General features: G+C 38.6%; 1 protein-coding gene across 1 annotated transcript in view; it reads left to right on the plus strand.

Moving 5' to 3' along the window:
- Positions 1-9,427, plus strand: part of PDE3B (phosphodiesterase 3B) — a 175,904-nt gene extending 166,477 nt beyond the window's left edge. The window contains exons 13-16 of the mRNA XM_058688323.1: positions 113-316; positions 2,163-2,324; positions 5,163-5,418; positions 6,861-9,427. Coding sequence (XP_058544306.1) covers positions 113-316; positions 2,163-2,324; positions 5,163-5,418; positions 6,861-7,075 — 837 coding nt within the window. The 3' untranslated portion in view covers positions 7,076-9,427. The remainder of the gene's footprint in view (positions 1-112; positions 317-2,162; positions 2,325-5,162; positions 5,419-6,860) is intronic.
- The last annotated feature ends 5,914 nt before the right edge of the window (positions 9,428-15,341 follow it).

The following is a 15,341-nucleotide window of genomic DNA, read 5'->3' on the forward strand; positions in this document are numbered from 1 at the left end:
TGCTTGGCATACAGTAGTTACTCATTGTTTATACTCTTCCAACCTAACTCTGTTTATTATTAAAGATTACTATCTCTGAGATGCCTGACTCATTTTCCTTATTACTTTTCAGGCAGTTTTGTACAACGACAGATCTGTTCTAGAAAATCATCATGCCGCATCAGCTTGGAATCTATATCTTTCTCGCCCAGAGTACAACTTCCTTCTTAATCTTGATCATGTGGAATTCAAGCGCTTTCGTTTTTTAGTCATTGAAGCAATCCTTGCCACAGATCTTAAAAAGCATTTTGATTTCCTTGCTGAATTCAATGCCAAGGTTTGTGTACATATTAATGTCTGGCTTCAAAGATGGAAATCTTTATTGTCAGTATTACTGATAAGTGTTTTTTAATGTTAAGTTAGACTTAATACTACTCATAAAGTCATAATGAGACCATATGCAAAACAATATATGTCAATATTTTTTTAAATAACATTTATTATAACATGTCCTAAAAAGACTGTCACTTGCTACATTTCCTTTCTGACACATAGACTTAAAACTTTCCTTCACATGGTGATAAGCCAATTAATGATGCAAAAAGCTTTTAGGGGCAGAGTGGAGAAAGTTGTGCACAGTGCCAACGAAGGTATCTTATGAAATTAAAGATGGGCTTCTCAGCCAGTTATACTCACCTCACTGCACCTGTTCATCGCCTCTTCACATTAGCGTTTAGCTGGCTGGTGTGGGAGAGGACTGTCCACTCTTCCACTGGAGTATAATGCGCTCATTGAAGAACGGCTGGGGTTGCCCACTGTGCGCGGTCGTCCAGCACAGAGTAAGGAAGGAAGGAACGGGTGAAAGTCCCTGCCGTTAAGAATTCGCATTCAATAGGGAATTGAGAATCACTGCCCTTATGTGATAGTGCTAGTCACTGGCATGTGTTCTACCCCTGAGACGTCAGGGGTGGAAAATGCTTTACAGACTCAGAGATTTACACAGCTTTACAGATTCTTGAGGGAAGGATGCTCTCTCTTTGGCTGGCAGGAAGCTGTTATTCCCTTGATGACATTTGTGACCTAAAGGAAAGGTGCACCTTCAGGGTAGGGGAACTGGTAACAAAGGAATACTAGATTTAACCCGCCGGGTGGAGACCCTGTATGTGGCTGTCATGATATTAATAAAATACTTAGAAAAATCAAAAAATTTATATGCCTTTAAAATTATTTTATAATTGTATAGCTCTGTTAACTTTTATTTAATAATAAAAATGCATTTAAGTGCTTAAGTCAGAGTAACAGATGTTTGTTTTTACACGTCCAAGATCAGCTAGCCCAGTACTTTTGAATCTGTGTTCCTCAGAGGTTTCTATTCTGTAGTCTCTCAGGAAAATGTCACATGAGTGGGGCTCTAGATCTCCTACACGGGTTCAATCAAAACAGCTCTCCTTTTAAGTGTTTTCTATAGTGACTTTGACAAAAAAGGGGTTGGTGCCTAAGACACTGCTAACGTTCAATAACCACTGATCTGGGCCATGTACTTTATTTTTTACAAGAGAAAATTTGAGTTTTTGGAAGGCATAGTAAGTTGCCTACTTAGTGATGATAATTACCATTTGTTTAAATAACAGTGTTAGCATATACTGTGATCTAGGCATTTTTCATTTATTAATCCTCATGGCAATATGGCTGGATTGGTACTACTTTTCCTATTTTATAGATGAAGAAATTTAGATTCAGGGAGATGAAGTCATTTTTCCAGTATCACACAATGAATAAATCGAGTCAGGATTTGAAACCATTGAGATCAACTTTTAAAACTTGTCTTCTTTCAACTATACCATATTTTCCTTTCACAGCTAAAGCCAACTTCTCTGTAGATCTTAAGTGTTCTGTAAAATTATAGTGCATATTATATATTAAATTATATATTAATTACATATGTAATATATACACACAAGTTATAATTTTGTGGTAATCACACATATTGAAACCACAGTTTGTTTTTATGATGTTCTGCTTCCTTAGAAACAAAATTAGAATGACACTTCAAAGTGCCATTCTACCATTAACCCATATTCCTTCCTATAATTTAGACAGGAAATAGTTTTAAGATACTTTTGGGGGGAAAAAACCCAACTCCTGTGCCCTTAAAAGCTAAAATAATTGTTTTTCCAACCCAGGCCAATGATGTAAACAGTAACGGTATAGAATGGAGCAATGAAAATGATCGCCTCTTGGTATGTCAGGTGTGTATCAAACTGGCAGATATAAATGGCCCAGCGAAAGTTCGGGACTTGCATTTGAAATGGACAGAAGGCATCGTCAATGAATTTTATGAGCAGGTAGGTTGAAACGTGAGACTGGAGGGATTTTTAAGAGCTGCCATCTGAAGATGCTAGTCTTTGGGATTTGGGTAAGCCACATCGAGTGTTTGAAGTCTGTTTGCTTTGACCAAAAATGGTTAGAAGTTGTTGAATTTGCTCTGGTCTTAGTGTTTTCTCAGCTCTGTTTTGCTCTTGCTGCTAAAACTTAAAGCAAAAAATATCTTATTGCCTGTCTGACATGGGTCGAATGTCCCTTGAGTCAAGAGGTAAGGCTACACTACATTAGGATTCCAAGATTGCTTTCAAAACCCTGAGTGCCTGCAACCTAGGATCATTTATTTCCAGATGCAAATGTTTTTAATTGATTCAGGGTATACTTAGATGATATATTAAAGAATATCAATCCATTTCCAATTCTGCTGCAGAAAGACTGCCTTAGAAACATCAACTGGATAAAAGTGCTGGCAGAGGGTAAGACATTTGAGGGCTAGAAATGGAGATAAAGGAGTTATTTCGTGGTTTTAAGGATTCAAAGATATAAACATGCTCTTGTAGGTTTTAAAATTTTGCCTTTAAAATAATACTGTACCCGAATGCACTTGTATGCCCAACATGCAGCAAAGCCAATCACTGAGATATTGAGTGAGCAGCAAGGAAAGGGTTGGAGAAGTAGTCACACTAGGAGATTGGAGCTCACGCCTCAAATTTGCCTTCTCAGAGTGGAAGAGTGTGGAATATTTAAAGGCAAACAGAAAGGATCTGGGCAAAAGGGAGCGGAGCTATGTATTTCAAAATCAGATGAAGGAAGTTAATAAGTAGAGAAGGTTGAAGTTCATTTAGACCCAATTTATAATATACCTTTTTTTGAAGTTTTTTTTTTTTTTTTATTTTGAAAGAGCAAGCAGGGGAAGGTCAAAGAGAGAGAGGTAGAGAGAGAATCCCAAGCAGACCCCACACCACCAGCATGGAGTCCGACACAGGGCCCAAACTCACCAACTGCAGGATCATGACCCGAGCCAAAATCAAGAGCCAGATGCTCAACTGACTGAACCACCTAGCTGCCCCTATAATATGATTATTTTTAAAGTATACAGAATTCTCATTAAACAAAGTTAGAATCCATGCTGGGAGGTTGAATCCCAGGTGTTTTTTTTGTTTTTTTTTTTAACCAGCAATGTGATCTAGGATAAATTACTTAACCTCTCTGCGCCTTAGTTTCTCCATTGATAAAATAGGAATATTTGATGGGATCACCTCATAAGATTGCTGTGAGGATTAGATGAATTAATAAAGTTCTTAGAACAGTTCCTGACACCCAAATGATCAATAAATGTCAGCTTTTGTAATTCCAGGTTTATTACTAAACATATTATTTCAGACAATTTTATTTAATCTAAGTTTCATTATTCATCTTTAGAACAAAAGGTCATCTGACACCCTACCACATGGAGTTATCATGAAGGTTATATGTGCTTATCTATAATGAAAGTCCTAGTCAACCTGCATCAACACTATTAAATTTCTTTCTCAATCTGGTTATGCTGTTAAACATCTTTTGGGTACAGATGCAAAATTCTAAACTTGACCAACTTTCTATTTTTTTGTTATCTTAGTTATCCTGTCTTTATACTCCTATATCCATTTAAGTGCCATGGGCTTAAAAAAACCAAACTCATTTAAAAAAAAAAAAAAAAAAGCAAAATTTAGGAAATTGTAGAATCCTGTGGGAAAACCCAACTGAGCTTTCTTTTTGGCAAACAATGGTTTTCTTCCTCACAGAAGATAAAATCATAGATTTCTAATCATGGGGCAATCACTAGGACAGTTTCTGGTTGTTTCCCTAGGACAATGCTGGCCCATCACATGGACACTCCTTGCCTACACAGTTTATACATTCTAGAGATTATTCATTCCCCACCAGTTCAAATCCTAGGAATGAAAATGTTCATCGTATCCTTTGGGGAATGCTCAGTACTGTGCTAAATACTTGACATAATATTGCTTTTCATCCTCAGAGCAACTTTTAAAGTAGATTATTCAGATTTTACACACGAAATGGGCATAGAGCTTGCTCAACACCACACAGGTTGTTGGTGGCAAAAGCAGGCTTTGAAACCACATCTGTCTGAGCTCCAATTGTGCTCTCTGAAACCCTGGAGGGCACAGTGGGAGGGTATCAGAGGGCAGGCATGGGAGTGCTGCTTCTCTCCTCTTTCTGTCTGTTTTACATGCTAGGTTTTCTGATTCAGATTCATTAAAAGGATCTGCTATTAGAAAGGAGCAGGGTGTTGAAAGGCACTTACAAAATTCAACTCTACACATTGGATGTACAGTTTCCAGGATACCATCTCCCCTTAGGAGAAGGGGAATCTATACGCGACATAGAATTTTGCAGGTTGTTAGGTTCATTGATTTTTTTTTTAATGTATATTTTTCCTGTAAACTGGTGAAGTGTGAAAATAGTCTCACTTAGAATTTCTCAAATATTGGAGGAATTCTTATAGTTAAAATGACAGTAATTAGACACTTCCTTGTAAAAATTATTTTGATGTAGACTTTGCATATTTAGAAACCTCAAGACAGGGGTGCCTAGGTGGCTTAGTTGGTTAAGTGTCTGACTCTTGATTTCGGCTCCCACGCATGATCCCACGAACAGGGAGATGGAGCCCCACGTTGGGCTCTGCACGGACAGTGTGGAGCCTGCCTGAGATCCCCTCTCTGGCCCTCCCTTACTCGCACGTGCGCTCTCTCAAAATAAATGAATAAAAACTAAAAAGCAAGATACTTTTAACAGCAAAGCTCAGTGGTTATTCTTTCAGTAGCTACCAATGTACTTTTCTTTTTTTAAATGATCAGGGAGATGAAGAAGCTCATCTTGGTTTGCCCATCAGCCCCTTCATGGATCGTTCTTCACCTCAACTAGCAAAACTCCAAGAATCTTTCATCACCCACATAGTGGGGCCTCTGTGTAACTCCTACGATGCCGCCGGCTTGCTGCCGGGTGAGTGGGTAGAAGCAGAAGAGGATGAAGATGCCGGAAGTTGTTATGATGAAGAAGAGGGCGAAGAAGTAGATACAGATGATGAGGAAATAGGAGACAACTTCAATCCTAGTAAGAATGGAGGGATATTATAAACTCTCAGGGGCGCCTGGGTGGCGCAGTCGGTTAAGCGTCCGACTTCAGCCAGGTCACGATCTCGCGGTCCGTGAGTTCGAGCCCCGCGTCGGGCTCTGGGCTGATGGCTCGGAGCCTGGAGCCTGTTTCCGATTCTGTGTCTCCCTCTCTCTCTGCCCCTCCCCCGTTCATGCTCTGTCTCTCTCTGTCCCAAAAATAAATAAAAAATGTTGAAAAAAAAAAAAAATTTAAAAAAATAAAAAAAAAAAAACCTCTCAAATGGATATTTGCAGTTAATAACCCTAAATTTGGATCTTTAAGATACAGATTCTGTAGTTGTGTCTGGAGTAAGTAGTAGCTCAATGTTCAGATTGAATAGTCTCTTGAGTAACTCCTGGGAGCCGTGCTGATGCCATGACACACGGTCTCGGTTGAAGTAGCCTCTCTCTGGGTATTGTCCTCCAGCCAGTTCGCTTCAGGAGGTTCTACCTGTGCAGCACAGTAGGGCTGTCACCATATCTGACTGTGTGAGGTGAGTGGGCTCGAGGGGCCAGTCCTTGGACATCTGCTGCCTTTCTGGCTGTAAATGAAATCCATTATTTGCTCTTTCAAGTCGAATTTAAATGAAGTTATATCCGGCATTCCAAGCACGCTATAGCTGAGAACAGAGAGCATAATGACGAAGAACTAGCCCCCCACATCCCCAGTTGTCTTCAGGATCAGTATAGTGAAGAGTGGTTTTCTGCCACCACCATGTGAGCATCATCTTGGGCAAAGGACTGGCTTCCAAAAATTATTTCTACTCATTGAAGCCGTAATAATTGTGTTCAATTCAGTACCTAAGTCCTAAAAAAACATCGTTTAAGTGCATTTTTTTTTTTTTTTAATTTTTTTTTTTTTTTTTTTTCAACGTTTTTTTTTTTATTTATTTTTGGGACAGAGAGAGAGACAGAGCATGAACGGGGGAGGGGCAGAGAGAGAGGGAGACACAGAATCGGAAACAGGCTCCAGGCTCCGAGCCATCAGCCCAGAGCCTGACGCGGGGCTCGAACTCACGGACCGCGAGATCGTGACCTGGCTGAAGTCGGACGCTTAACCGACTGCGCCACCCAGGCGCCCCTAAGTGCATTTTTTTAATCACTTGAAATTTTAGTACTGTCCTCCCCTCTCACCCCACCCAGTCTTCCCTAATCCCTTTCTCTGCTTCATTTTCATCTGTTCATATTTAACCCCATCTTGTGTTTTGCTTCTTCACTTGCTTTTCTAGATCTTTCCATTAGAATATGAGCTCCACGGTGCAGAGATTATCTTACTGCATATTACTACAACCCCAGCGCCCTAGAGAAATGCCTGGAAAGTAATAGGCACTCAGATATTTAGTGAATGAATGATTGAATTGTTTTACTAGGATTAGAATCTGTCTGTTTTAAACTTCACAGAACCACGAAGGAGGAAAGGCAGACGGCGAATATTTTGTCAGCTAATGCACCACCTCACCGAAAACCACAAGATATGGAAGGAAATCATCGAGGAAGAAGAGAAATGTAAAGCTGATGGGAATAAACTGCAGGTGGAGAATTCTTCCTTACCTCAAGCAGATGACATTCAGGTCATTGAAGAAGCAGATGAAGAGGAGGAGAGACAGTTTGAATAAAAGAAAAGACATCTTGAAGAAGTCCCGAGGGCCATGCCCAGGGTCAGAAGTCCTCGCCTGGCACTGACCATGCGGACTCGCAGCCGCCCGCTCCCAGGTGGACGGGCCTGAGGACCGCGAGAGGACCCTCGCTGCGCTGGCAGCTCCCCGGTCCTGTGCACTTGCGGGACACGGACCGGACTAGTGTTCGTAGAGCGGGGCTTCCGTCGCTCGTGTTGCGAAGCTCTTCCTCGATGCCTCCACTGGTATCCACTTTGTCGTAATAACGCTTTGCCAGGTAGTAAGCTCTTACTTCCATGAGGGGTAGCTAGAACTAAAAATTCACGGGACCTCAGTTTCCAAGATGGCCAGAACTTTTTGCTTTCATGAAAACATTTTCCACATGTGTCTTTTAGGTCTTTGAATGTGTGTGTCGGGGGGGGGGGGGGGGGGGAAGTCTGTGGCTGCCTAAAAAAGAACCCCGTGTTTGCCTTTCTGAGGGATCCGTTCAATGCAGTACACTGGCCAATGCCGTTCTCCCAGCTACGTTTATCCGTGAAAGACTGAATGACATTTGTCAAATACGACAAAATCCAGGCGCATCAGTTTGATGCTTTTCACCGTCGTGTGTTACCTTCTACGTGTGTTCTATTTCTGCTCCGAGTATTCAGGTTTGCCGTGGACAGCAGAAGTCTTAATTCCAGTCTCACTGACTTCATTCCGTGGTTGAGTTTTTAAAGCTGTTCAGGTTTAAAAATGAAGGAATTGTATTGTTTAGTCAAAACTGTTCTTAGTACTCTTGCTCAGGATTAGTATTTTTCAATATTTAGTTAATATAAACAGACTTGTCAGAAGAAAAGAATTGCCCTAAAGATGTTAACTTTTTGTGAAGTGAGCATTTTCTCTCAGATCTCCTAATTTGAGACTAATTAAAGTGGAGGAAAAGGAGAGGTCTTTTGCCTTACTGCAAAAATCAGACGAAGCTAATCCTATCGAAGATAAAGAACAACAGCACTGGTAGGAGTTCTAAAAGGCACAGTGAGTAATCAGAATATGTGCTTATCTCTAGATCCAGATCTTAGGTGTCATGTTTCGTCACTGTAAAACTGATGCTAATCTTTATTAATTTCCTCCTGCCTTGAGACTACATGACAGAAGTGACCTGTGACTACTTAGTACTTCGAGAGGCCAACTGCAAGTCTAATTTTTAAGAAAGTAAATGGTGGGAAGACTTAATTGCAAAGAAAATGGTTATTTACAATATTCATGAACTCCTAGGGTACGGATAGCAAGATGGTAGACTACTTTGTTTTTTTTATTCTTGGAGACCATATTTTAGATCCATGTAGCTTTTGTAGATGGTAAAAACATTAATTTCCCAAGAGGATTTATTTACGTATGATGTCAGGCAGTTTCTTACTTACCTGGGATATTTGGCGTATCTCAAAGATATTAAAGATCTATAGAAGTGTTGGAAGTTTTGATCTTGTATAATATTTAATGAATCGCCGAGCTTTATTTATTAGACATGTTGAGTGCTCAGTTCCTTCCTGCCACTTTTGCTACCACTGCCACATGATTTGTAACCTGGTCGCACGTTACTAAGTAATAAAATTTTAACTAATTTATTGAGTTTGCACTTACAATGTATATATCCTGTGCTTTTATTTCTCTAGTACACATTTTGCATCCTAGGTATACTTCTGCTATTGCAAAGCCCATGTCTATAAAATCACATGTGCTTACATGCTTAATGAAACTCAGATTTCCTTTCTATTTTATTAAAATTTTGTATTGGGGTTAATGTATATATTTTCTCAAAAGGAAGATCTTATTAAAAATATTACTGAGAACTTCTTTTTAAATAACTTTTAAATTATTTAATCTTTGGTAAATAATTGACATGTTAAATAACCCAAAGAAACCTAAAACAAATTCATAAATTGTAAGAAATGAATGTGACTATATGAAGTACAGTGCTATGCTATTAAATGAAATCTTACTTGAAAAATTGCCACAAGCCATATTACATATCCTATTTTGGTTACTACTGAATCAGACTTTTATTTTAACTTTCATCATGAATTTAATATTGTTTTAAACTCACTGGTCTTAGAAATCTTGTAGTGCTGTAATATATTTATGTGCTTAGTGATACATTCTTTCTCCATAAAAAAAATTTTTAAGTTATTTCCTGATTTGAAGGCTGTTTCCTGCTATTCTTACTTTGTTGGTGCTGTTGACTTTTTCTGTTCTTATAAGAATCCTGTAAACTCTAGCACTGCTGAACTCAAAAATTTCTTCTCTCTAGATTGCATCTCATAGGAACAAACTTCACAAAAGAGATGAATAAAGCCAACTCTGGTTTCTTTATTATAGTTGCCAGACTAATCTGAACAGCTCTAGAGGGTGGGTGGGGATGGCGATTGGCCTGTGGAGCAGGGATGAACAGCTTCCCAGAGGAAAAAGTGATTTACCTTGGAGATAATTGCTTGTGGAAAGAAAACAACACTATGTGTAGAGGCCAAGACAAGCACTATCCTCACACTGGAGGGGGCCCAAAGGAGGTTTAGAGTGACTGAAAGGGAATAGTAGAGAGAGAGTGACTAATGAAGGGCGTGGCAAAGCATGACATGCCATTTAAGTATTTTTCCTTGAGGAACAACTAGAAACGTTTTAATCTTGAAGAGGGACATGATTAGATTTACATTTTTTAAACATAAAATTTATTTTGAGAGATCGAGCAGGGGAAGGGCAGAGAGAGAGAGGAGCCTAAGCAGAATGTCCATACCGTCAGTGCCGAGCCCAATGAAAGCTTGAACTCACGCACCATGAGATCATGACCTGAACTGAAGTCAAGCATCAGATGCTTGAGCCCCTCAGGTGCCCCAAGATTCACATTTTTATGAAGATCAAATAACATACTATGTCAAATGGAAGAATAAGATTAGACATGGAGAGATCTCCCCAATCTGGACATGAAGAGATTACAGGACAACAGAGAGGTAAGTAGACTGGAGATTCAAGATGTAGAATCAGTTTGCTCGAGATTAATTGGATAGGATGGTAAGCAGACGACAGTGACTTTCATATTTCTGCTTTGGGCAGCTGTCCGTGTCATTCACTGGCACACACACACACACACACCCTATTGGTTCTCTTTCGCTGGAGAACTTTGATACAAGTCACCAAACACAAGGAAATGACCATGAGTGAGAATAGCAGAAATGAATAGATTTAGACTACCCAATGACTGCAGATGCTGCATTGCGTGATCAAAACAATATACGGGCTCCTGGGTGGCTCAGTCGGTTAAGTGTCCGACTTTGGCCTAGGTTATGACCTCCCGGTTCCCAAGTTCAAGCCCTGCGTCAGGCTCTGTGCTGACAGCTCAGAGCCTGGAGCCTGTTTCAGATTGTCTCCCTCTCTGTCTCTGCCCCTCTCCCTCATGCTCTCTCTCAAAAATAAAACATTAAAAAAAAAAAAAAAAAAAAAAAAAAAAACTTTAAAAATATATGAAATAACCATACATGAAATGTTGGTTGAACTACAGAGAAAAATTGGTATTTCTAGAACCTTGATGGGAGATTTAACACCATAAATTAAACAGACCAAAAGTTAATAAAAATATAGAACAGCACAATGGGCAGTATTATTAGACATATACAGAACACAAAACCCAACAGATAAGACAATTTTTCTTAAACACCCAAAGAACATTTATAAAAGTTGACCACATACTTGTCTATAAAGCAAGTCCCAATAAGTTTCAAAGCATATGTACCCTACAGCCATGTTCTCTGACCACAAGACAGTCTTCAATTATTTTATTTATTTTGTAGAGAGAACATGAGCAGGGGAGGCGGGGAAAGAGGGAGAGAGAAAATCCCAAGCAGGCTCCACACTACCAATGCAGAGCCCGAGGCAGAGCTTGAACCTGTGAAACGCGACATCATGACCGGAGCTGAAATCAAGAGTTGGATGCTTAACTGACAACCCAGGTGTCCCTTTCTTTAAAAAAAGAAAAAAATCATATATAATACATATATAGAGAGAGACAAAAAGAGGAGAGGGGCAGACAGAGGGAGAAGGAGAATCCCAATTACACTGATCTTGGAGGCTTCGTGGGGCTCAATCCCACTAGTGTGAAATCATGCCCTGAGTCAAAATCAAGAGTGAATGCCATCCAGGCGCCACTATTTCTATGTATGCCTGATAGACTAAAGAAATTGCTCCAAGTAACTCCAGGAAGAACTAAAGAAGTGATAATGGCCATTTAAATGTAAGTGGAAATGAATAAAGTATCTGTACTACTTTCCAAAAATTAAGACATAGTGAAAATGGCACTTGAAGAGAAACTTAGGACATTAGATGTTTATATTAGAAAAAAAGACTGATAAGTTGAGCTAAGGATCTAGCTTAACTTAGAAAAAGGACAGAATATAAATATACCACATTAACAAAATAAAAGGATAAAAATCACGATCCATAGAGCAGAACAAGCATTTGACAAAGTTCACCGTTTATAAAATCTCTCAACAAAGCGGGTAGTGGAAGAAACGTAATAAAGACCATATATGACAAGCCCACAGTTAACATTCTAAAATAAAAAGACACAGCTGCCTACCCTCACCATTTTTATTCAACTTAGTATTGGAAATCCTAGCCAGAGCACTAAGAAATAAATCTTCCAGTTTGAAAGGAAGAAGTAAAATGGTCGCTACTTGCAGATGACATGATACTGTATACATATAGAAAACCCTAAAGGCTTCACCCAAAAAACTTAGAATAAACAAGTTCAGTAAAGCTGATGGGTACAAAATGAAAAAACTCTTGCATTTCTATAAATGAATGAAATATCAGAAAAAAAGACATTTACAATTTCAAGGAGAAAATACATAAGAATAAATTCAGCTAAGAAGGTGAACGTACACACTAAAAAAGTAACACATGAAGAAAATGGAATGCATAAAAATTGAGTGCTCATGGTTGAAAGAATATTGTTAAAATTGACTCAATGCAACCTCTATCCAAATCCCAGTGGCATTTTTAAGACTGAATATAATGGACATGAAATTTGTATAGAAGCACAAGACACCCTGAATAGCCAAAGAAATCATAAGAAAAACAAAAAAAAAAAAGCTGAAGACATGCTTCCTGATTTCAACCTTTATTGTAAAGTTATAGTTATCAAAACACAATAGTCATAAGCTAAAAACAGACATGTAGACCTAAAGAACAGAAGAGAACCCAGAAATAAATCCACACATGTATGGTCAATTTAGGAGAAAGAAGCCAAGAATGTAAGTGCAGAAAAGATAGTCTTTTTGGTAGCGTTGGGAAAACTGGACAGCTACAAGCAAAAGAATGAAACTGCACCAGTTTGCCACACCAAATATAAACTAAACTCAAAATGGATTAAAGACCCATATGTGAGACCTGAAACCATAAAACCCAGAGAAGAAAACATAGGCAGTTACCTCGACATGGATTGGCACTCTTTTTTTTTTTTTTATAGGTCACCACTAATTTTTTAATAGGTCACCACAAGCAAAAAACAAACACAGACAAATCAAACTACATCAAACTAAAAAGCTTCTGCACAGTGAAGGAAGCCATCAACAAAACAAAAGGCAAGCCACTGAATGGGAGAAGTTATCTGTAGAAGGACATACCTGATAAGAGGTTAGTTAATATCTGAAATACATTAAGTACTCGTACGTCTCAACAGCAAAAAACAAACACGACAAAAACAAAACCCAATCTGATTTAAAAAATGGGCAAAGGATCTGAGTAGACATCTTTCCAGGACATAAAGATGGGCAAGAGGTACATGAAAGGGTGCTCAGTCACTAGTCAAGGAAGTGCAAATCAAAACCGCACGAGTGGGGCGCCTGGGTGGCGCAGTCGGTTAAGCGTCCGACTTCAGCCAGGTCACGATCTCGTGGTCCGTGAGTTCGAGCCCCGCGTCGGGCTCTGGGCTGATGGCTCGGAGCCTGGAGCCTGTTTCTGATTCTGTGTCTCCCTCTCTCTCTGCCCCTGCCCCGTTCATGCTCTGTCTCTCTCTGTCCCAAAAATAAATAAAAAACGTTGAAAAAAAAAATAAATAAAACCGCACGAGTGATCACCTCATGCCTGTTATTCCTGCCTTTTGTATTTGTGAGCGTTCTAACAAGTGTTGGCAAGAGAGAGGAGAAAAGGGAACTCGTGTGCGGTTGGTGGGAAAGTAAATTGGCATAGCCACTGTGACTGACAGTAGGAAAGCTACCCCCTGAATAAAACAGAACTACCACATAATCCAGCAATTCCACTTCTGGGTATTTATCCAAAGGAAACAAAAAACACAAACTCAAAAAGGTATATACACCCTCATGTTCACTGCAGCAGTATCTGCTATAGTCAAGTCATGGAAGCAACCTAAGTGTCCATTGATAGATGAATGAATAAAGAAAACGTGGCATCTATGTCCAACACAATAGTATTCAACCATGAAAAAGAAAGAAATCTTGCCATTTGTGACAACACAGATGGACTTTGAGGATCTTAAGCTAAGGGAAGTAAGTCAGAGAAAGAAAAACACCATACAATCTCCCTTATACATGGAATTTAAAAACAAAAACAAATGAACAAAAATAAAAAAGATTCATAAATACACATAATAAACTGGTGGTTGCCAGAGGAGAGGGTTGGAAGGAGGCTGAAAGAGGTGAAGGGGATCACTAGGTACAAACTTGCAGTTATGAAATACATAATACACATAGATATGAAGTATAGCAGGGGGAATACTGTGGTTAATAATGTAATATAGCATTGTGTGGTACAGATGGTCAACACTATGATAAGCACTCCCAATATACTGCAATGTTGAATCACAATGTGGTACGCTTGAAGCAAATATAATATTGTACGTCAACTAGATTTCATTAAAAAAAATAGCGTAATGAAACACATTAGCCAATTAAAAAAAGAAAAAAGATAGTATCAATAGAGCAAATAATTCATCTTTTTATCATTTAAGGGAGAAGAAAAGAATGAACGAAGGAAGAAAGGATGGAAGAAAGGAATAAGGAGGGAGGAATAAGACACACCTAGAATAGAAACAAACTTAAGTTCTAGGGTCATGAAGAAAAGAAACTACAACAAATGTCACATAAATGATGAAATGTTAGGGTCATTCCTTTAAACAGACAAGAATGATCACTAACCCCACTTTTCATCAATATTGTACTAGAGCTTCTAACCTTAGGAAGAAATAAAAACCATGCTAATTTGGAAAGACACAAAACTGTCATTATTTATAAGCGATGTAATTGAGAAAACCCCAAAGAACTGAGAAACAGGATTAAAATTTTTCAAATTGCATGTTTAGCATTATTGTCATATGCTATCAGTGTACAAATTTCTACTGCATTTTTATAGAACAGCTTCAAATTCTGCTATTACCATTTCAGTTTGGAAGTGGTCCCCAAGTTTAGGATCTTAGACTCACTTTAATCTCTTGAAAAGGCTTCACGTAGTCAAAATTCTCATATGGGGGGAGGGGGTTGCCGATTTTTAATGAGAATATTCAGTTAATTTCATCAAGAAGAAGAAATTGAGTGGGGATCTGTTTACTGAAGATTTCTTTGCCTTGATTTTCCCTTAATAGCTGTTTCACTATTATCTGCCTGAATGAAGACACAGAAGATCAGTAAAGATAAGAAAATCAACCATGAAGATGATGAAATTCAAGAAGAATAAACAGGATTCCTTGCATATAAGTTCAAATAACTCCTTTTAGAAAGGATAATTGAAGGGCTGGTTTAATAAGACCTCTACTACTAAAAGCACTGAAAGCTGTTGTTAATTACCTCTAAGTATGTTTTTCTGGTTTAAGAATAGGCAAAAGGAGGTCTCAAATTGCATTCCTAAAAAAAAAAAAATTTAAAAAAAAGTGCATCCACCCCATTCTGAAGTAGCCAGATGATATGCTTTAAAGTAAACATTGGTACATTGAAGAGGTCCAGAGAGAATAAGGACCAAATTATGTAAAGAACCTAGAATATTTAGTCTTTAGAAGCAAAGATTCACACTAGAACACAAATGAGAGCTTTCTTCAAATGTTTTAAGTGGGGCCACATATTTAAATACCTACAAGACTGGATAGAAACTGTAAATTAATAATTTGGGCCTGGTGCAATATATATGTATACTCATTTAGAAAGCCACAACTAAGCTCTAGTTTTTTACCACTCAAGATGCCAGCCCAGCATTGACAGATCTTCATTTTTCAAGAAAAGGCTAAAAA

This window comes from Neofelis nebulosa, chromosome 10 (assembly GCF_028018385.1).
Source record: "Neofelis nebulosa isolate mNeoNeb1 chromosome 10, mNeoNeb1.pri, whole genome shotgun sequence".
NCBI lineage: Eukaryota > Metazoa > Chordata > Mammalia > Carnivora > Felidae > Neofelis > Neofelis nebulosa.